The sequence below is a fragment of the Lissotriton vulgaris genome, chromosome 6, assembly GCF_964263255.1.
Source record: "Lissotriton vulgaris chromosome 6, aLisVul1.2, whole genome shotgun sequence".
NCBI lineage: Eukaryota > Metazoa > Chordata > Amphibia > Caudata > Salamandridae > Lissotriton > Lissotriton vulgaris.
Window position 1 is genome coordinate 27,245,132 of NC_141694.1, and position 24,068 is coordinate 27,269,199.

At 47.1% G+C, this 24,068-nt stretch overlaps 1 protein-coding gene across 1 annotated transcript in view; it reads left to right on the forward strand.

Annotated features, from left to right (window-relative positions):
* LOC147706740 (uncharacterized) overlaps positions 1-20,951 on the forward strand; it is a 46,196-nt gene extending 25,245 nt beyond the window's left edge. The window contains exon 2 of the mRNA XM_086925876.1: positions 18,298-20,951. Within this exon, the coding sequence (XP_086782002.1) occupies positions 18,941-20,926 (1,986 nt within the window). The 5' untranslated portion in view covers positions 18,298-18,940 and the 3' untranslated portion in view covers positions 20,927-20,951. The remainder of the gene's footprint in view (positions 1-18,297) is intronic.
* The last annotated feature ends 3,117 nt before the right edge of the window (positions 20,952-24,068 follow it).

Genomic DNA, 24,068 nt, shown 5'->3' on the forward strand with positions numbered 1-24,068 from the left:
ACCTATGTGCCCTATGGGTATCGTGAGGGTTAATGGATTATGATCAGATATTACATGGGGAGAAATCTCAATTGTCATTATGCTGGCTTCGCTAGCCGTTATAAAAAAATAATCTAGGCTTGTCTTGTACGGATGGGAATAAAATGCAAAGCTCGGGTCCGGGGCCTTATGCTTATCCCATAGATCTACCAAATCAAGATCTTCAGCCAATCTACCAAAGCCCTATACACCTTCGGTTTTCATCCCGATATACCTGTTCTTTAAAATGAGTATAGTTCACACTTCAGTGAATATTAAGATCCCCACAAACCATCAATGGAGTAGGCCATGTAGCCAGCTCTGTATTCAACTCATTAAAAATCGTTGCCTCATCCAAGTTAGCCCCATAAATTGAGCCTATGTGAAGCGTATCCCACCTACTTTCCATTCTAAGATTACCCATCAATAAGCATTTTATTATTATTATTATTATTATTATTATTATTATTATTATTTAGAGTTCTTTGCAAGAATCGGACCCCCCACTCCCCCTCACACTTCCCCTGTGGTCACACTTTGTCGAGTGCAGGCCAGAATATTTAGTCCTATTTCTTTTAGAAGCTCTTTCTTTCCACATGGGAAATGCAGATTATATTGGCTCTCAATGTCCTTAAGACCAGGGCCGCTCTGGCTCTTTGGTGCCTGTTTTTTAAACCACAAATATTTATAGCGGTAATATGTAAATTATCAAATTTATTTAGCCCTCTTTTATCTGCCATTTTTGGTTCTTTTCTTTTCTTCCTTATCTTTTCCCCCCTCCACAAAGATATGACAACGAAAGGGAAAAAAAGAGGAAAAAATATAAAGCAAAAGCATCCTTGTTCTTCTCGTCTTATTAACTTCTACTATTGCATCTATGCAATCCCCGATTTTCTTTTTATCCTGCTGAACAGTGCCAGTGCCGGAAGCGCGCCGAAGTCGAGCCAAAGTCCAGCCCGTCTGCGCCCGTCCGCGGCCGGACGGGGCGCGGGGCCACAGACCCTGGTTCTACGATCCAAAATATCATAAGGTATGGCAGACATGCTATGCTAGCTCTACAACCTGACACGCCTGCCGCTTGCAAACACTCCATGCTTGCCCAGTCACTAACAAAATGTATGAGGTGCAGCTTTGAACCCATCCTTCATGTCCCAGCTACCAGCACGGATTTTACCATCAAAGCAGCCTTACTAAATTGTAGATCTCTACGCAAGCATGCCCTAGAAATTTTCCATCTACTTGAGGACCAAAATCTTAACATCCTTTTTCTGACTGAGACCTGGTTAGATGAATACTCGGACCCGGACATTATCCAGGCCATGCCCAACGGCTATTCCTTATCTAGACTGGATAGGAAGGACGGTAGAGGAGGCGGCATTGCCATAGCTACGAAAGCCCCTCTAGTCTGTTCCCTATCACACATACAGGTTGATCACAGTGAAGCCGGTTCCTTCACAATCAACACCGGTCCCAATCATTCTATATCAGGCATCTTGATATATCGACCACCTGGTAGATTGTATGACTTTACATCTACCCTAATGGAAGCTATAACTCATTTAGCACTAAGGAAATCCAGACTATTAGTGCTAGGAGATCTCAATGCTCATTTTGAAGATCACTTAGACAAAGACGCTGCTGATATTCGAATGGAACTGCACTCGGTTCAGCTCGAATTAAAAAACAAAGAACCATCACATCAATTAGGACATTTACTAGACCCCATCTTTGGAAACTGGCAGGGAGTGTACACCTCAGATCCTATACCCATACCCTGGTCGGACCACTATATCATTCCCATCACAGTCCAACTTGATAGAACTGAGCATTTCCGACAGCTATCCCTGCGATACAAACGCAGAAAATGGAAGAATTTCTCCCTAGACTCTTTCATTCAAATCGCCCAGGACGAAGGCCCTCCTAAAGGGGTTGACTGTGAGGCAGCTAACAAGAACTTAAATAATATCGTCACTAAGGCCCTGGACATCACAGCCCCCAGTCGCACCCTGACCAATGCCAGGAGATCAAAAAAAGCTGCTCCCTGGTTTGGCCAAGAACTGCAGACCTTGAAGACGGCATGCAAAAAACTTGAGAGAGCCTGGCGCCAGAACTTCTGTGCAGACACTAAAATACAGTATAAAACAGCACAGAGGGAATACTATAAATCAGTATGTCTGGCCAAAGCAGAACACTATCACACTCGTATTATGGAAGCAGGCAACTCCTCTAGGGAACTGTTTCAGATATATAAAGAAATATCCATAGTGGATGTGATCTCCCTCGCCCAAAATGATTCCGTGGAATCTTGTAATAATATTGCACAATACTTTGCAGGCAAAATTAATAAAATCTATACTAGCTTCTCCAAACAGGTAGAACCAGCCATGGAATTTATTGAAAATGACAACCTCGTAAATACACCTGAGTGTCTAAAATCTTTTGTAGTCCCCTCTTATGAAGCCCTGTCTAAATTGTGCAACAAAATCAAATCGGGATCTCCTCGGAACCCGGCGCCCCCGAAAATCTTAGCCGAAGCTTTCTCTGTATTAGAACCACACTTCAGGCACTTACTACAGACCTCCTTTATCACTGCCTGCTTACCGGAGGAGTGGAAACAGGCAGTAGTGTTACCGATCAAGAAAAAACCGAACATCAGCCAAGACATAATGGATAACCTCCGACCAATATCCTTGCTACCTTATGTGGCCAAGTTAGCGGAGAAAATTGCTAATAATCAACTCATGGAACACCTTGAGGCCCATAATGTCTTCCATAAATCCCAGTCGGGTTTCAGATCTGGCTTCTCTACGGAGACAGCTCTCCTGAGGGCCACTGAAACCTTACGAGAGGGAGCAGATGAGGGCAAGACCATGGCCCTCATCATGCTCGATCTCAGTGCCGCGTTTGACACTGTAGCACACTCCATCTTGCTACAGTGTCTAAACAAAGCTGGAGTTACCAACAAGGCACTGGGATGGCTGAAAGCCTTCTTGATCAATAGGAGCTTCCAAGTTCAAAGAGGGACTTTCCTCTCAGACAGGGTGATGCTTGAACAGGGGGTACCTCAGGGCTCTGCCCTGAGTCCCTCCCTGTTTAATCTCTACATGGCCCCCCTGGCAGAGGTCGTGCAATCGTTCGGCGTGGAGCTTGTCTCCTACGCCGACGACACGCAACTTCTCATATCTCTGACCCAAGCCCCGTCTATGGAAGCTGACAACTTTAATGCCTGCATGACCAAGCTGGCCACTTGGATGACTAAGCATTGTCTGAAACTTAATGGGACAAAAACGGAGGTCCTCATTATTGGAGGCAATGAGGCCAAATGGACGGCAGAGTGGTGGCCCAGTTGCCTGGGACCTCTGCCCTCTCCTAATCGAGAGGCGAAAAATCTAGGCGTCTGGGTTGACAATAAGCTGTCCTTTGATAGCCACATAAGGAAAACTGTAGGCAAATGTTTTGGGGTGATGAAAACGCTCAATCGCACCCTTGACCTGCTACCTCTCAACTCCAGGCGTACCATGACGCAGGCACTGATAACTTCCCGTATTGATTACGGCAATGTACTGCTCATGGGTACATCGGAGAAAAACATCAAGAAACTACAGGTTTTACAAAATTCGGCAGCACGCCTGGTGTTAAGGCTTCCCCGCCGAGCCCCTTCTCGCCCCTCTCTAGCTGCCCTCCACTGGCTACCTATTAGGAAGAGGATTGTTTTTAAAGCTATGCTCTGGTGCCATAGGATAATTCATCACAAAGCACCGGCCTATATGTCGGATCTGGCATCTTTGTATGAACCAAACAGATCTCTCAGATCCAAAGGAATAGGTCTGCTCAGAACTGCCTGCCCCAAAAAAGCCAGAATGAGGGGCAGATCATTCCGCACCTTAGCGGCTAAGCACTGGAACCTCCTGCCTCTGGATACCAGGCTTGAGAGTAATGAGTCCTCTTTTAGGAAGAAGTTGAAAACTTGCCTCTTTACTGTGTGAATGGTTTCTCTCTCTCCTTTTAATATGCTCTCTCCACAGCGCGGGGACACGCCGGGAGGCGTCACCAGGCGCTTTACAAACTCCTTTAAACTAAACTAAACTAAACAGTATTCTGTGCACTACTTCTGTATTCCTTCAAACCATCTTGTGCTCCCCCATACCTTCCCTCCTTTCCACCACTCCTCCCTGCATCCCTTCCCCTGCCTCTCTTGCGGGGCTTTAGGACCAATCGGTTCCTGCTTGATGGTATACACCCCATGATGCCACCCTCCGCTTCTAATCCCAGATACCTTCTACTTTTGTATACATCAATCTCTTTCAAAGACTCTTTAGCGTCTACTTCTGTGGTAAAAAAAATGTATCTCACCACTGCCTTCTTTTTTGCTGTATTCAACAAAAAAGCTTGGTCCAGTTTAGCTTCAAGTAGGGCTATCAATTGATGCAGCCTCTACCTTTTCTACACGGTGGTGTTGCAATAGTCACAAAAAACTCCTGTCCTTTTGCTTGCCATTTCCCATCTGGTCGAGCCAGATCATAGAGAGCCTTTCGGGCCAAAAAGTTACCCAGAAAGATAAAAATATCTCTGTTTGGGTTCCCCCTACCCTGCTCATGTTTTTAACTTTAGGTTTAAAGCATTTTTATTGAAACAAAAGGAACATGGGGAAGGGGAGTAGGAGGTTAAGGTTACATACAATACAGTGAAAAGAAAAAGAAGCGTGTGTCAACAGTTCTGGTCAAAGGGAGGTCGGAGGTCCAGGAGGGGAAGATATCAATTGTAAGGCAATAAGGCAATGCACATAACCCTCTCGTGTTCCCCAACCCCCCACCCAAAGCTGAGCGCGAGTAGCTTACAGCGATCCAACAAAACACAACTCAGTCCCTCCGAGCCCCCCATCCCCAGAAAAGAAAAAAGAGAAAGGAAACAATACCCCAACACCCCCGTCCAATGGCCCGTAGTAGAATAACCCGCCCCAAACAGCCTACCACCGTCCCCTAATCCCCTATTCCCTAGTCGTCCTAATCCGCAGGGGCCGCCGGTGGCGTTAGCCTAAGAAGACGAAGGTACCTCGGGCAGGTGAGTTCCCGGAATTCCGTGGACAGTAGTGCCAGGAAGGGTTGCCATAGTTCCTCGAACTGATCTACATTCCCAGCCACTGTAAGCGACATCTTCTCCATACCCAATACCTGCCAGAGTCTATGTAGCCAACCAGTAATGGAGGGGACAGTGGAGGTGCGCCAGTGGACAAGGATATTCTGGACCGCTGAGCCTAGCGCAATAGCAATCTGTCTACCCCTGCGGGACTTCAACGGGTACATTAGGTCATTGGGAAGGCCCAACAAAACATACGTTGGGAAGCGCGGCAGCTCAATCTCGAAATGCCTATCTACCTCATCCAAGACCTCCTTCCAATAAGCAGTCAGCACCGGGCAAGCCCAAAGAATGTGCGATAGGGTACCCTCCTGTCCGCAGCCCCGCCAGCATCCCTTGTCGGTGTGTTTGTGCATTTCATATAGCCTCTCCGGGGTGTAATACCAATAAGTGGACACCTTAGTAAAGGTCTCCGTAAGTTTAGTGTGGTATGCAGAATGCCTCGCCCGATATGCGATCTTGTCCCACTCCTTGTGGCTTAGTGTCCTGCCCAATTCTCTATGCCAGCGCTCCCTCCCCGGGTTGTGATAGTGAAACGTCGGGGGTTGGAGGAATTTATACAGATCGGTAATGAGCTTGGCGTCCGAGGCCCGGGTCACCAGCCACCGCTCATAAGGTGTGATTTGACGGGCTGCGATGTCACGCACTTGGGGTTGGAGAGCCCAGTGTCGGACCTGCATGTAGCGCAATCTGTCCATCTCCGTCAGGCCAAATTCCTGTCGGAGTTGTTGGAAAGGAATCACGCCCTCCGGCCCGTAAATCTGGAAAAGTGCCCTGCAGCCTGTGCTCACCCAGTGGGAAAAAGCTCCCGGCTCTAAGCCCGGGGCAAAGTCCGGGTTACCAACGATGGGCGTGAACGGTGAGGGGAAGGTAGTTAATTCACGGCACTCGCAGACCGCATCCCACACCCGCAGGGGGACCCGGGTGACAAAAGAGGCGTAAAGATTAGCCGGGCGATGCGCGCGGCGCAGGAATGGAACCTCCTGGAGGGTACGGCCCGCCACCGCCTGGTCCTTAAAGAGCCAGTGTTTGTCGGATTCCCACCTGCTCCACTCCACCAAATATCGGAGTTGCGCCGCCTGAAAGTACTTCCGGAGATCCGGGATACCAAGACCCCCCGCCTCCGGAGCGAGCGTGGAGAGAACACTCTTCATCCGTGGTTTGCGACCCTGCCAAACGAAGCGGGATATGTCAGCCTGCGCTTGCTGTATCCAACCCACAGGGGGCTGGAGAGGTAGAGCGCGAAAGAGGTATAGGATCTGGGGCAGCACCGTCATCTTCACCGCTGCGATACGGCCCAGCCACGAAAGCAGGCCCTTGCTCCATCGGCCGAGTTCCTCTTTAATCTTCCTGCTGAGGGAAGAGTAGTTAGCTGTAACCATTTCAGGCAGCGAGGGCGCTAACAGGATCCCCAGGTATGGCACCGTAGACGAGGACCACTGCATGGGGAAAAGACGCTGAAGGTCTCTCCTGGTGTCCGCGGTTAGCGACACGTCCAGTGCTGCCGACTTGGCCATATTCATTTTAAAGCCGGCCACACGTGCAAAGGCGTCCAGTTCCTGGACGCAAGCAGGGAGTGACCTCCTGGGGTCGTCCAGGGTCAGCAGGACATCGTCCACGTAAAGGCTGACAGTATGGACATATTGACCCATCTTAACCCCAATAGCGTCAGGATTATTGCGAATCCTCTGGGCAAACGGCTCCATGTAGAGGGCGAACAAAAGCGGCGAGAGGGGGCAGCCTTGTCTCGTACCGCGCTCGATGACAAAACTGCCAGAGCTATGCCCATTGACCCGTACCGACGCTGATGGTCTTTTATAACAATTGAAGACCATGGTGCGGAACTTCTCGCCGATTCCCAGTTTCCTGAGAACCAGCTCAAGGTACGGCCAATGAACTCTGTCAAAGGCCTTCTCCGCATCAACCGACAGCAACATCCGCTCCCCCGGAACGCGTGAGGCCTTTTCCAGTATGTGCGTCACTCTCTTGGTGTTGTCAACCGTCTGTCTACCGGGTACAAAGCCAGCTTGGTCCGCCTCCACTAGGCCCGGTAGGTGTAGTCCAAGCCTGGACGCTAGAATCCCCGTATAGAGCTTAAGGTCAACATTCAAGAGTGAAATAGGCCTATACGAACCACACAAGGTCCGATCCTTCCCGGGTTTCGGAATAACCGACACAGTCGCGTTAAGAAGGTCCGGTGGGATAGCGCCCGGTTCGGAGAAGGAGTTGAACAGGCGAGTCAGGATTGGTGCCACAGCGGAGCAGAAGGTCTTATAGAACAAGGCCGTGTAACCATCCGGGCCCGGGGCCTTACCGTGCTTCAGTCGAGCTATAGCGGAGATGACTTCCTCCACATGGATGTCCCTCTCTAGGTGGTCCGCCTGGGCGGGCTCTAGCACCGGGAGGGCCACTGACTCCAAATAGTCCTCGGCGTCCCTCGGCCAGGAGGGCTCCGCGGCATATAATGCCTCGTAGAAGCTACAAAAGGAGTCCGCCACCTCCGCGTCACCAGAAACAGTAACCCCGTCCGCACCCACTAGTTCCTTCACCACATTACGTTGCTGTGCAACCCTGAGCCGATGGGCCAGGAGCTTACCACACCTGTCCCCCCCCCGTGTAAAAGGCATGCTTCAGGCGCAAAGCGGCATATTCCGCCCGATCTAGGTCTAGTGCAGACAGGAGTTTCCTCGCCGCTTTCAGCTGCCTCCAAACTCGAGGAGCCCCTGTGCGGCGGTGAACCTGCTCAAGTTCTCTGACCTGCGCAGTCAGTTCGTCCCTCTTACGCTGCCGCTCCCTATTCTTGGCCGAGGAGATGGAGATAAATTCCCCCGGAGGACCGCCTTCAAGGCCGCCCACTGCGTCGCCTGAGACGTGTCGGAGTTGCCATTGTGGACCAAATAATCCTGAATGACCTCCCCCACGCGCTTCACAACAGACTTCTTATGTAGAAGAGTATCACGAAGCCGCCACAACCCTCGAGAGGGGGAGGCCGCTGGCCATGCGAAAACGCCGGAAACCGGCGCATGGTCGGACAGGGACAGGACCCCGATGTCCGCCGCCGTGGCGGCAGTGCGTAGCGGGCCACTCACCAGGAGGTAGTCCAACCGCGAGTAAGTGCGGTGCGCATGGGAGAAATAGGAATAGTCCCTATCGGTGGGGTGCATAGCGCGCCAGAGGTCGTGCAAATCCATCTCTGCAATCCGGTCTTGCACCGCGCGGAAAAGTTCCCCCGTCTGTGGGGAGCGTTGTGCAGACCTGTCCATAGCCGAGTCGAAGACGATGTTCAGGTCTCCCCCCAGGACAACATGGCGATCGGGCGAGGCAGTGACGTCCACCAACACTGAATCCAGAAAGCGATCCTGGTGATCATTCGGGCTATAAACGGAGCCAACCGTGAAAGCAATTCCCCCAAGTCGCATGCGGTATGCTAGAAGCCTCCCCTTTTGTTCGGCATATTTATACAGCACCTCGCCCCTGAAAGAGCTAGCTAAAAGAATGGCTACGCCTGCAGTCTTGGTCGCTGCTGAGGAGAAGAATTGGGTGGGGAACTTGGCAGAGCGCAGCCTATGGCAATCCTTGGGCAGCAGATGAGTCTCCTGCAGAAGGCATATGTCCGCTTGCGTCCCCTCCAACAGGGATAGGACCGCTCTGCGTTTCACAGGGTTATTCAGACCCTTAACGTTAAGGGTCACTACCTTTAAGGATGGCATCCCACCCGGGGAACAGAAGCGCTATGTAGCAAGCAAGGGATCAGCGGGGGGGCGCATGGGGCAGGCGCGCGGGAAAGGCCAAGACAGGCCGAGCGTGTGCATGGGCAACATCGGACGGGACCCCCCCAACAACAAAACCACTCTTACACCCTCCCAAAACATACTCATGGCAACTAGCCAAAACCAAAAACAAGTAGAAACACCCCATTGTCTCAGCCAAGCCCGAACGGGCAAGTCCGTAGAAACCAACCAAGTGGACGTTCAGCCACTCACCTCTAACCGCTCCCTCCCAACCCCCGGCCCCAACCCAGCATCGTGGAGGCTAAGAATCTCTCCCCCCGGAGTGAAGTTAGGCCGTCAAGGCCACGCCATCGGAGTCAGGCAAGTTCCTGGCCGCCGTTCTCAGAGCTTCCGCCATATGCGCCCTGATGGTGGGGGAATCAGGGCGACTCGCACTCGCCGGTGATTGTCGCCTCGTCCATCTCCGTCGACTCCGTCTCTCTGGGCGCCTCCACGACGGCGTCGCTCCGTCCTCCTCCGTGGCTGTGAGTCCCAATACTCCGCAAATGTCTTGTAGGGAGCGCAGCTGGTGGAGCGCTCCGTTCCATCTAAAGATCAGACGGAAGGGGTGTCCCCAGGAGTAGGGCGTCTCGTGTTCACGCAGAAAGTCAGTGGCAATCCTGAAGGACCTGCGCTTCTGCATCGTGATGGCGGACAGATCTTGGTATAGTGCCACAGGCCGCTCCCTGAAAGTTAAAGGCTGCTTCTTTCGGGCCTCTGCCATGATGCGCTCCTTCAAAGGAAAGTCGGGCAAGAACGCCAAAATGTCCGGGGGGGGGCGCCGATGACTGGCGCTGTCGGCCCACTCTATGCGCTCTGTTGATGCGGATCAGGAAATCTGTATCTTCCCCCAAGATCTCACGGAACAAGTCCTGTAGATAGGCCACCAAATCGGTCCCCTCGTCTGCGGACGGGACACCCCGCACCCGGATGTTGTTCCGTCTGGACCTGTTCTCGAGGTCCTCGGAGTGGGCCTGGAGCTCAACACATTGCTCCCGGAGGCGGAGAACGTCCTGTTGAAGATGGACTATCTCTTCATCTCGGCGCTGGCCCGCTGTTTCCACCGTGTCAACTCGCTCGCCAAGGCCCTCTACCTCCCTGCGCACTTCGCGGACCTCGCTGGCCACTTCCTTCTTTAAGGTCTGGAAGTCTTCCTTGAGGGAGCTAAATAATTCCTCCATAAAGGACCTCGTGACCGGCGGTTCGCCTCCAGTTGCGTCTGCCGAGGCCCGGGAGGATCCCGGCGACGGTTGTGTTCTGTCCCGAAGCTGCTGGGCCCTGCCAAGCATGTCCGGCAGGGTGCGGTCCCCCTTCCTCGAGCCTCCTCTTCCAGACATCTTGACCGCTGCAGTGGGCAAGGCTCAAGTCCGGCCACCGCAGAGGCGCCCAGTCGTCCGTGGGCACCAGATGTGGAGTCCGCACCGAAAGCAGGGGTGCTGCGTCACAAGCGACAAAATGGCGGTCCGGCCCGGGCAGAGCCAGTCGCGGCACCCAGCCAGGGTGGCGACCGGGGGCCAAAGTTAGGGTCTTTCCGTAGTACTCCCCTCGGGAAGTTAGTCCGGGAGCCGAGGCAAAAGTAAGCACCCGCCCGCCAGAGGTACGGGTGGAGGTCGCCAGCGCCAGCTTTTCAGGGGCAAGATGGCGGCAGGGCGGGGCCAGGGAGAGCGGCCTGGGTTGGCAAGACCACCGGCGGCCCCCGGGGCACAGTAATCAAAGAAAGTCCGCAGCCAATGCCCCACAATTTCACCGGAGGGCCCATACAGGCCGGCCGCCGTGTAGATGCCTCCGGCCTTCGCCTCCAAATCCGGGGTCCGCACCACACCGTGTGCCGTCGTCGCCAGCGAGGGGCCAAAGCGCCAACTCAGGTCCGAAGTCCGCTGTGCCTCGGCAGCACCGGCCACTTAAACACCGGATGGAGGGCTCTGTTATTCCTCGGAGCGTGGCGGGTCGATCTTTGAACAAACTTTCGAAGTGCTTCCTCCGGGGCGATGAGAGTCAAAGTGGTATCAATGTGTGCACCAGGAGCTCCGGCACATGCCTCTCACCCGCCGGGCAGCTGCGGGGGGAGAGAAGCGCAGAAAACGGGGCTCGAGCTGAGCCGGGCCGGAGGAGCTACGGGAGGAAGCGTCCGCTCGCCCCGCCATCTTGGCCACGCCCCATGTTTTTAACTTTAAAATGAAACCTATGTGCTCATTGTATTTCTGAGTCCCAGCTCAGGGAGGGCTTCCTTGCAGAGCTCTATCACATATTTTCAGACATCAGACCCTTCCTCCCCCTCAGGTATGCCCAAAATCCTTACGTTATTTCTTAGTCGATTTTTCAAATCTTCAAGCTTCCATTGAGTATCTGTGTGGGCTTTCAAAAGGTTGGTCGTCTTTCTGATCTATGGTTTCATCTTCCAGTTTGGATATTCTGTTCTCTGCCACTCCCATTCTATCAGCATCAACCTATCTATTCCTGTTTCGCCCCTCCCCCCACCCCACGCCTGAGGTAGGCGAGTAATTCCATACCAGAGCTTGCTTGCCTGAATTTCGAATCTGGCTGTCCTTTTTCAGGATTTCATTTGTTTTATTTTTCTGAACTGTGCTGCGTTTCTTCATTAAGGTTTCTGGAGCCCAATATAGCTGTTGTTCCTCTCCCATATTGCTAATCTATTCCTGTACTCCCTATGGAGCTTCTCCTGGAAGAACATTCACTGAGCTCCATCTCCTCTTACCCAGATCTACTTGAGTGGTCAAAAAAGAAAAATTATTATCACCAGGTTCAACCTCTAGCCCAGCTATCCCCAGTACCTGGGTCTGTGGTGCTACCTGGGGGGTGGTTTGTAGCATTATTTTAAGATCCACAATTTTTGCTCCAGCTCAAGCTTCCATGGTATTATTGGGGCTAATTTCTTTAAAAGAGAGTCTTTCCCAAAAACAAGGGTGGGGATACAGTATCCGATAACCCAGCTGCCACAGTAGACCCCTCTTGCATACTTCTTGCTCTCTTTTCCTGGGTGGTGGTGGGGGGGGGGCTTGTGTTTAAATCCTGCCTCATTGTCTCATCAATGTTCCTCTTACCGCCTGTACTTCAGTGGGGGTACTCTACTCTCTCTACTTCACCACATGGAGTTGCCTTAATTGGCATCTTCGTTTAGGAATTTATTTATTTTTTGCCCTCTGCCCAATTACTATGAGGCCCAGTGGACTGATTGCATGCTCCCTTCCTCACTGCTGTCTCAGCAGCTACCTGTACTTTCAGTGCTTCCTGCGCGCTGCCGTTACGTTTCCTGCCCCTCGCGGCCTAAGGCGGCATTGCCTCTAGTCGGCTCAGGACACACAAGACTGCATCGGAGATCCAGCAGCAACCTCTGCACATGGCGTGCCACAGTCGAAGCCTCGCTGCCGACAGACTATACGATATTCGCTGTGCCCCAATCGCTGGTAAAAATACATGGGCGGCAGGCATTTCATCGCATTCTCGATTAGGGGTTAACTTGAAGATGTCTAGCATCCTCTGGAGGGTAGTTATGATGTGGTGCTAACAACCGCTGAGTTGCGGCCGCCATCGTGCTTCTAGTGGCTACTAATGTCTGATGTATCAATATCCACATTTTTTTTTATAAGAGGAGTAACAGGTTGCTTACCTCATTTATGGAGCACCCTTTTTGAAGAGATGCAATCGCTATAATTGCAATATCTTCTGCACAAAAGAGCTATTGTGTTTTGGCAGTTTACCTGGAATTATGTTCTGATTGGAAGTCAATGAGTTTAACCTCGAAACTTTCAACCAGATCACTAGTGGAAACTTAAGAAAAAGAATTAAACATTTTACATTGGGCATTCTGTTCATAATCCTTTATTGTGAGTTGACATTCACTTAGAGATCATTTTTTTCCTTAGGTCTGTAATCTGACAAAAAATAAAGAGTTGCAGAATGTTTAAGCAGCCATATGCCATAGCCAAAAGAACAGTTGTCCTCTCCTGATTGATCTTGAATAATTCCTTTGAAGTGTTACCAGAGAAAGTTAAGTACCAAAATATGAAACATTAGCTGTTTGTATTGCATCCCTCTTGAGGCGGAAGCCGGGAGGTTCTGTTTGTGACATTTTCGTGATACTTGTTGTTTTAAAAATACTTTTGCACAATTGCTGGCTTGATTTAATAAGCTTTTTAGCTTTTCCCTCCCCTCCCTGCTGCCTGGGCCACTCGCAGCCGAGCATAGACGCTGACGAGTTGGTCCCGGGTTCTATTTGCACGGCAGACATATTGGGTGGCTTCTGGTGCTCTGACGCGCTCTAGTCGCGCTTAAAAGGGGACGAGCATGCCTCGGCGCAGCGGACGCGATCAGCGGACGCACCGGACCTGCGCCGGAGTCGTGCCAGAGTCCTGCCCGTCTGCGCCTGTCCGCGCCACGGAGGTGCCAGGGGCCAGGCCGTTTGATGCGTCTGACCCCACCTATCTCTCAAATGATGCTTACTCCTACAGCACCATGATGGCCCTTAGACCCCCTTGGTGCTGCTGTCATCACAAGTACGTTCTGGAGGAATTTCTATATGGCCTGGACTGTCGGTGCTCTAACACTACTTGTAACACCTCTTCCCCCCCTCCCCCGCGCCTCTAGCTATTCCGTCAGTTAGGGATACTCAATCCCTTTCCCCTCATTCTGGAGAATCAGGTTTCCTTATTAACGCTCGCTCTCTAGTGAAAAATAATATTGCTTTTAGAGACTTCATCTCAGAATACAAGCCCTCTTGGGTCTTTGTTACTGAAACATGGGGCTCTGAATCAGCTGGTCCTGACTTGGTTAACACCATCCCTGAAGGATATGCCTTTGCGAGACTAGACAGAATAGGTCGAAAAGGCGGGGGAATTGGCATCCTACATAAAACTACTTCTACTTGCTGTATCAAATCCCTTCCTTCCCCTCAGAACTCCTTCCAGGCCATTCCTTTCTCCCTTAGTCCCTCACCCACAATATCCTTCACAGGTATTTTAATATACAGACCCCGGGTCCCAGACCGGCCTTCCCTGCCAGTCTCCTAGAAATTCTTTAACCTTTTATTGACAAACCTAATTTTACCATTCTTGGTGATTTTAATTTTCATCTTGAAAATTCTGATTCACCAGACACATTATCCCTTGTGGAGTCCATGGCTTCCTGTGGTCTCTCACAAATAGTGGGTGCTCTACTCATTCTGCGGGTCATACTTTAGATGGCGTTTTTACCAATGACCCTAGGCTGGTAGTAGGCCTTCCTATTCCCCTTTCATGGTCCGACCATAAGGCAGTCCCCTTGGAGTTTACTTTTGGGCTTTTGGATATACCCTTAAAGGATAATAACAGCTGGACTCTGAAAAGGAATTAGAAACGACTTAACAATGAGACCTTTAGCCCCTTTCTTGTAAACTTTATGTCCTCTTCCAAATCTAATACGGATACTGCTGCTCAGGAGCTTGTTGATATCATCTCGGAGGCAGTTGATACTCTTGCCCCTGCCAAACCTCACTACTGTGCTAGGAAACGTCTGTCAGCCCCATGGTTCTCTGACGCTCTTAGATTACGCAGGCAGGAATGCAGGAGGCAGGAAAGACTCTGGAGAGCTCATCTTGACCCTGATGAAAGGACCAAACATAAGAACCTTATTACAGGATATAAGGCCGCAATTCTAGCTGCCAAACAGTTATACTTTACCAATCTAACTACTTCCCTCCGCTCTCCCAGAGACCTTTTTAATATTGTGGATTCCTTGTCTGTTATTCCATCTCCTGACCCCGTTGTTGCGATCTCCTTGTTTTATCACACTAAAATTGGAGACATTTACTCCGATTTAGAAGCCCTTAATTCCACTCAGGACTCTCCTTTGTCATCCGACCTTTCCTCAGGACCCAGCCTGTCCTTGACCCCGTGAGGACATTTATCCGATTTCCCCCTACTGTCCCATGAAGTGCTAAATGGCCTGCTTGACAACCTTAAATCGGGATCTCCTATTGACCCCTGTCCTCTCAAAGTTTTGAAAAATTGTAGAGGTCTTACTTCCCCCCTATCTTCATGTAATGAACTTGGCAATCTCGAATGGCATCTTCCCTGCAGTCTGGAAGTTGGCCATTGTTAAACCTCTATTAAAGAAACCCACCTTGGATCCTGGGTCTCTTAAAAATTTCCGTCCCATACCCCTCCTTCCAGCCCCTGCAAAGATGCTTGAGGCCCACCTGAATCACCACCTCCATGCCTTCCTGGATACAGCTAGCCTGCTAGATCCTTCTCAGCATGGCTTCAGGAAGGCTCACAGCACTGAGTCGGCCCTAACAGTGGTAGTCAACAACATCTGTGCTAAGGTCGACAGAGTTCAATCTACCATTCTGATCCTGCTCAACCTTAGAGCCGCGTTTGACACCCTGTCCCCCTCCATCTTGGCCATGCGACTTGGTGAGATGGGAGTGGAAGGATCAGCTTTGGGTCTCCTGACATCTTTCCGTAACCACCGTGCCCAAAAGGTCAAACTGGGTGACTTCCTCTCTCCGGCCAAGTCTTTGCATTATGGGGTCCCGCAAGGCACTTCCTTGAGCCCCACACTTTTCAACATATATGTGGCCCCACTTGCAAGACTGGTCAGATCTTATGGCTTGGAAGTCCTGTCGTATGCCGACGACACTGCATGGAAGCCGTGGCAGGCTGGATGACCTTGAATTTCCTCAAACTCAACGGGGAAAAAACTGAGGTCCTTGTCTTTGGGGGAAAACCGGATCTCTGGTCTGAGAAATGGTGGCCTCCTGCTCTTGGTACCTGCTCCAAGCCTTCCCTCTTTGCTCGAAATTTGGGGGTAACCATTGACACCACTCTTGCTTTTGATAAGCAAGTAGGCAAGACCGTCTCCACATGCTGTGGGGTTTTAAGGATCCTCAGGAAACTCGCTCACTACCTCTCCCCAGATGCTCGGAAACAGATCTCAGTGGCCCTCATTTCCCCTCGCCTGGACTACTGTAATGCCCTCTACCTTGGCATAAGCAAAAATTGATTCATCGCCTCCAAATTGTCCAAAATGCTGCAGCCAGGTTTGTCGTGGATGCCCCCAGACGGGTTTCCGTCTCGGGGATTAGAAAAGATCTCCACTGGCTGCCAGTGCAGGCAAGTATCAATTTCAAGGTTCTTGTCCTCACTTACCGTGCCCTTCACGGTCTGGGTGTTGAGGACATTGGATCCCTTGTATCCTTCTACACTCCCGGCAGGGACCTGCTATCAGCTCATAAAAATCTTTTGACTACACCTCGAATCGCCAAGGCAAGGTGGGGAGGGAGAACTTTCTTCTCCCTTGCCCCCAAACTGTGGAACACGCTTCCCACCAATCTTAAGGCCCAGCCGTCTCTTGTTCTTTTTCAAAAAAATCTTAAGACCTGGCTTTTCTCAGAATCTTACCTGTAAGCTGTTCTCTTTTGGGTTGCTTTTTTGACCTCTCAGCTTGTTTCCACCATCTGCGCCTTGATGCCCCCGGGTTAAGTAGCGACATACAAATTTACTTTCATTCATTCATTCAACATATTTACATTTGCGCTGCCAATTGATTTCATTTTGGGGTTTCAAGAGAGGCAAGTGGTGCATTATCACATAATTTACAGCTCTTTGAAACCTGACAAGAAGTACAACTCCACAAGAAGAAAAACTTGTTTTAATCCTGCATGAATTCTGGCAAGGTGGCCAAAATCCCACAAGAAGAAAATGCCGTACTTCCAGTAGTTTGCTGAATGTTGTATGGAGGTGACCATGTAGACATGGAATTCTCACAGGGATGAAAGTTCTCTTGTGAAAAAGAAAATGAATGGTATTTCCCACAAAGGCCATTTTCATTGAATGGAAGCACTAGTTGGTACAGGTTCTTAAATTGAGTAATGCATACAATGTGTCCAGCTGCTTGATAAAATAATGTTCACAAGTTGACCTCGCACACCAAAAACAATATAATGAACACAATATTAGTGCTTAGTAGACATTTGTCTTGTGACAAAGATGGAATCCAATAGTTCTCCCAAGAAAATTCCAAGTCAATTTTCTTCTTTATTCTTTCTTTTATTATTCAAAATTTGCAGATAAAAACAATAGCCAACGCGTTTCGTCCGAAACCGGACTTCTTCAGGGCTTAACACAATGTATCTTTATACAACGCGTCCCATCCGTCTTGATAGTTGTATATCCAATGGGGTTTTTAATTGTATTGTTGGCGGGTCATGCAAATTCTATACCATCCGTTCGTTATATTTCAGTCAGGAGAGAGAAGAATAGAGTATATGCCATGTATCCGGCGTCGCCGTCTCGTACGTGTGCGGTCGTCTGGTCTGCTGGTCTGCTTGATAAAATAATGTATCTGTGACATTGAACAAGCTACTGAAATTAAGGGTATTTCACTTCTTGCCATTTTGGAATCACTTTTCAGTCGCTATCAAACCACCGGGATGTTCACATAACAAAGCCTTATGCATTCCTGACAGTTTGTTACTTATGATAGATGTGGTCGAGGATAGATTACCTACATTGCACCCTGAGTGTGTGCTATAGATTGGGATATTATTTTGACCCAAAACTTCTCCCTCGCAAGGTATTCATACCCGAACATTTAAGAAGACCACCTGTTTTTGTTGATACATACAGGTTTTCTGTCTGTCTTTCTGTCTCTGGTGCGAGGCAGAACTGCTCAAGGATACTTTTCTTTAATTTTTATTTTTTTAAAGCTTTGCAATGTCAGATTTTCACATACTGAGGGATTGTAGAGGAAATGAAGGAAATAAGCATGTACTCTTTGTAGGTATTGCCGCAATACCTACAATGTAATTGCGTACCACACTGGATAAATGAAGATGCTAGGAAGATTTTTCTAAAAAGGAATAAAGATTTCCAAACAAACAAAACCAACGGGGACTATTTCTTTGACCATAGGAAAATTATATATCCACAAAGGAGTACATGCTCATTTCTTCTTGTACTGGTAAAATATGAGGCTGTTAAGGTCCAGTGCCTTAAGTTAATCTCCTCCATCCAATTCAATCAAATTGGGCAACACCATCCTGGAACGGGATCCCTGGACTTTTCTTCACACTGGGAACAGTGTATAGTAAATGTATAATATAAAAATAATGATTTGTATAGTTTCTGCTTACTAGTGTGGAATCCATATTCATTCTTTCTTCAAATCATGGCACGGGAAAGATGTAGAAACACTAATTGATAACGCCATATTACTTATATTCCTTAGGCAGTTAACATTTTTTCAAGGTTTTCTTTAGCTCCACTTCACACTCTGTATGTTCTATTTTTGCTTAATTTATATTGGAATTAAGCTCTATGTTGTATATGTTTATGCAAATAGAATTCTAATTTTGGGTACTTTTTCATTCTAACAGGTGCTTGACTTACAAGAAGTAAGGAGTACATGATTGCCTTTTGAAAATCGTATTGACATAAAAAACAGCTGTGAACTAGCTGTCCAGAACAACATCTTCGCATGCCAGCTAACTTCCCTCTAAACAAAAACGTTTTTTTGCGAATTGGAGAATCAGAATGTAACTTGCTGAAACTAGTACCAGGAAAAAGGAAACCTTTATGTTCACATATGGAGTAAGGTCCATCAGTGATACTGATGTGAAAATAGGTTAGAATGTAAAGAGTCATGTGCACAGCATAAGCTCACCTGAAAGGGCAAAAATGAAATACCTAATAGATGGCAATGTCTAAGGTAAACTGAATCAACTGGAGAGTTACATCAGAGAGAATCAACTGGAGAGTTACATCAGAGAGCATCAAGTCTTCTGAGGTCACGATCAACCCATGTGAAAATGCCTTCACTGTCGCTATAATCAGAAAACTCAGCCACTTGATATCACTCCTCAGAAAGACTACTTAAACATGCAGGCTGTCATGTATCTATTTATAAGGATTTCCCACTGAGTGATTGGAAGAATTGTTCATAGCAGAAACCTACAAATGCTATCACTGTGCAAACAATTCAATTAGACGGATCTGTTCGAGCATAGGAAAGTGCACATAATGGATACACTTTATAGATGTAATGATTGCGATCAGGCTTTTATCACAGAGATGCTTTTAATACAACATCAGGTAAGACATTCTTCTGAAAGATCATATTTATCTACTGAATGTGATAAGGATTTCAAAACAAAACAACATGAAGCAGTACTTCAGCGATATCGCACTGATGAAAAACCTCATACATGTACTGAATGTTTCAAGGCTTTTATCACAAAGCGGCAGTTAAGACGACATCTGAAAACCCATACGGAGGAACGACCATATAAATGTACTGAATGTGGTAAGGCTTTCAGAACAAAAGTACAGATAATACAACATCAGATAACACATACTGTTGAAAGAGCATATAAATGTATAGATTGTGAAAAGGCTTTTAAATCAAAAGCAGTACTAGTAAAACATAGGAGCGTTCACACTGGGGAAAGGCCATACAACTGTGCCGAATGTGACAAAGCGTTTAGAACGGAGAAACAGGTTACGGTACATCGAAGAATCCACAGTATTGAACCACCATTTAAATGCATTGAATGTGACAAGGGCTTCAAAGCAAAAGGAGACCTAATACGCCATCAGAGAACGCACTCTGGGGAAAAACCATATAAGTGTATTGAATGTGATAAGGCTTTCAGAACAAAAAGAGATATTATACAACATCAGATAACCCATACTGATGAAAAACCATATCCATGTATAGAATGTGGAAAGGCTTTCAAGTCAAAAGCAGTTCTAATAAGACACCGGAGCACCCACTCTGAGGAAAGGCCCTACAAATGTACAGAATGTGACAAGGCTTTTAGGACAAAGGAACGGATAATGCTACATCAGAGAACCCACAGTATTGAACAACCATATAAATGTACTGAATGTGACAAGACCTGTAAAGTAAAAGGGGATCTAATACGCCATCGGAGAATCCACTCTGGGGAAAAACCTTATAAATGTACTGAATGTGACAAGGCTTTCACACAAAAAGCATCACTAACAGCCCATCATATGACTCACACTGGTGAAAAACCATTTAAGTGCACCACATGTGACAAGGCTTTTAAGACCAATAAAGATCTAACACTACATGAGAGTGTCCACTTTGAAAAAAGACCATATTATTGTACTGAATGCTCAAAGGATTTCAAAACAAAGCAATATCTACTGCTGCATCAGAGAACACACACAGGTGAAAAACCACATAAATGTAGTGAATGTGTCAAGGCTTTTAGGACAAAAAGAGAACTAAGTGTACATCGGAGAACTCATTCTGGTGATAAACCATATATATGTACTGAATGTGACAAGGCATTCAGGACAAAAGGAGTTCTAATGTTACATCAGAGCATTCACTCTGAGGAAAGACCGTACAAATGTTCGGAATGTGATAGGGCTTTCAAGTTAAAACCAGTGCTAATGCTACATCAGCGAATTCACACTGGTGAAAAACCACATAAGTGTATAGAATGTCACAAGGCTTTTGTAACGAAAGGTCATCTGATACGACATCGTACAACCCACACTGGTGAAAGGCCATATAAATGTACTGAATGTGACAAGGCTTTCAGGACAAAACAATGGCTAATGCTACATCAGAGAATCCATACTGGTGAAAGACCATTTAAGTGTACTGAATGCGACAAAGCGTATATAAAAAAAGAAAATCTAGAGGTGCATAATAGATCACACACTGGTGAAAGACCATATAAATGTACTGAATGCAACAGGGCATTTATAAGAAACGGAGAACTATCACGACATCTGAGAATTCATAATGGTGAAAAACCATATAAGTGTAAAAAATGTGTCAAGGCTTTCATGTCTAAAGGAGAGCTAATACGACATCAGAGAACCCACAGGGGAAAATTACGTAAATATAAGAAGGCTTTCAAGTCAAAGGGAGAGCTAATGCTGGATCAAAAAATCCACTCCGAGGAAAACCATATATGTACTCTATTGAATATGAGAAGGCATTCAATGCCAGAGAACAGACTTTGAAAATCCAATAAATGTAAATGAATACATCTTTTTGCTGCTTTTGATTCAGTGGTCCACCACACCATAAGTACTCTAGTTATATACGTATTGCAGAGATAACGATTGAACTTCTATGGTTTTCATAATTTCTATAAAACCTTTTCTGTGTGGTATGATTAAGATGTAGTTACTTTGATGCCTCAAGGATAGAATGCAGGGTTCCTTACAGATCTAGCTTTCCACTTATCTTTTTAGCATAGTTCATAGATTTTTTCTTGAGTAGATCAGGTGGTGGAACAGGTGATTTATTTTCTGTATAGATGACTATTATGTGCTGGTGGAAGTTCAAACTTTCTTTCTCAGAAAAGCTTGATGGGGTTTCAGAAGAACCGGGAGATTGTTTCAGCTAAATAGAGCAGAAATTGAATTGGTCTTCATTGATAGAAAAACTGGCGCCGGAACGTCCACCTTTTTTCTTAGATAAACTCTGCATTTTGTATGAACATCCCAATACTGGGCCACTCAAGAGGCACATTGTAATGGAACTCCTGGCTAGTACACATCTTGGCTATTCTAATACTCCTTTTCCCATAATAGCACAATAAGATTAGTAATAGGCTAGTCAAAATATGCAGATTTACTTAAAGATTGCTAAATTCTCTACTAACTTAAAGTGTAAGAAAAAACACAGCTAAATGTTTTATAGACCATCCATCCATTAAAGGATTTTTGTTTAGGAGGCGGCAGTACAACTATACAACTGATTCTATCCAATTAAAAACAACCTTCTTGCTTCTAGACATCAGTCCCAGTGTTTAGAAAGTAAAATTCCCTTAAATACCACTCTTTGACAATAACACATTTATTCTATTAAACCATAGCTTGGCACAGGACAGGAAATTGAACATTGTGAAGGGATGGTATCCGTATTATCATTGCTTCCCAAACTTCTTAGAACTAGACGCAATTTTTAAAATGAAACTTTCGTGACCCGCCTAGCTTTTGCAGACATAAGGCAGGGATGATCCTTTTGTTGTGATAGACATGCTTTCAAAGTGCCGTGAATAGCCAAAATAGACTCTACATTATTTCTGCATTCCTTTCTAAAAGCAATTGTAAATGTAATGACCTTTTACCACTTCCTTATTATATATTATATTTATTTTTTGTAGAGCGCACAGCTACCCTAAGGTTTCCCGGCGCTGAGGACGAAAATGAGCGAAATAACAAGAGGGGAATAGTGAGCTATTGAGAACAGAGTTATTGGTTGAACAACCATGTTTTTAGGAAATTGAAGGTAACAGTTGTTCGTTCGAAGCTGTATTGGGAGGGAGTTCCATAGGGAGGGGGCCAGGTAGGAAAAAGAGCGACCACCCTGTCTAACTCGATTGATCCTGGGTATCTGGAACTTGTGTTGGGTCGAGGAACGTAGGATTCTTGGAGGGGCGTATTAATGGACAAGAGAGCTCAGATAGGCAGGGACCTTGCCAGCCTTGATTCTATGCATGAAACATAGAGCTTTAAATTTTACTCGTTGTTCGATACGGAGCCAATGGAGACTCCGAAGACCAGATGAAGTTGGGGATTTTTTTGGTAGCATGCATATCCGCCTCACTGCTTCGTTTTGCACTGTTTGCAGTTTCTTAGTGACCTCTTTACATGCCCCCAGATATAAGATGTTGCCGTAGTCCAGTCTAGATGTAATTAGAACTTGGACTACGGTTTTTAGTGTATTCTGGGGGAGCATCCACCTGATTTTCTTGAGCCACTTGAGTATGTTGAAACAAGTGGCTGCCACTCTGACCGCTTGTTGTTTCATGGACAGGTGTTCATCAAAGATGATGCCCAAGTTGCGAGCGGTTTTGGAGGGGGTGGGTGTAGGTCCCATCTGAGGAGGCCAATGTTGTGGGCCCCATAGGGTAGTGTGTTTTCCAAACAGAAGTTGTTCAGTCTTTCCTCCATTGAGTTTTAGTTTCTTCGTTCATTTGATTATATATTTTGGTCACAGTGCAATAAAGATATTTATCTCTCCACAAAAGTGGCAGATTATGAACTGCACTGCTGCTAAAATAATTTTCGGAGTTGGATGCTGGCCTGTGGCACCTGTTAACTACAATCACAAGGCTTCTGAAAAATCTTGGTGTTGATATTAGTGATTTTTAACAAGTTTGAAAAAACCCTTCTTCAGCAGAGTATGTGTACTGCTTCGTATTCAGTTTCATTTTAAAATGAGGCCCAGCGATTGATGTGTATCTGTATATGTTAGTGTGGACCATGCTAGTTGAATTAACTCACGTGTGGGCCCACCAGAGGGCGGGACTTGTAATCAGCATGCAGACATAAGGGTGCCTCTGAAGAGTTTGTGCAAGGCTTTACTGGAGCCTGGGAACAAGGACTGTGAGGATCTGAAATTTGTCGGGCATTACAACAGAATCGTAGTGTGAATGCCGGTTTCCTGTCTCAAATATTAAAGAGCCTTTTTTGAGAAGAGTTCACCTACAAGTGAATGTGTCTTCGTCCTGTGAGCAAATTTGGTTTGTTTATGTGTATTCACACCACCAAATTCCCTCACCAGGGTCATGGATCACTCTTCGGTTATAAAAACTTCAACTCATTTTGGCAAACGCATTTCGACGATTTCCGCCTTTCCCAATGCCATAGTGTACAATTTAAACATCACACTTAATAAAATGCTTGTCACTTAGTTACTACAGCGGAAAAAATGGGTTCCCTAACTGGCTCCTATGAACACTTACTTGTTGCAGGACAGAGCACGGCAGGGCAAGGGACATATTCTTCAATAAAATCCCCATTTGCAGAGAGAAAAATGTATGCGACATGCAATAGGATTGTTTTTGTCCAGTATGACTCATCTCTACGAAGTGACAAGCATTATATTAAGTGAATTCACGATTATACCGACACACTGAGAGACAATTATGTGAGTATGGTGTACATCAAGAACAAAAGGGAACAAGTCTGTCTTCCCTCATGGCACTTCTCTGTCCATTGAAAAGGAGACCGTGTTTAACTGTAGAAGTGGTGCTAAAATTGTGCACTATGGCATTGAGAAAGGTGGAAATCGCGGAAACACGTTTGCCAAAAATAAATGGATGTTTTTTAACCGACTAGTGCTCTGTCAAATTATGTGAATTTGGTAGTT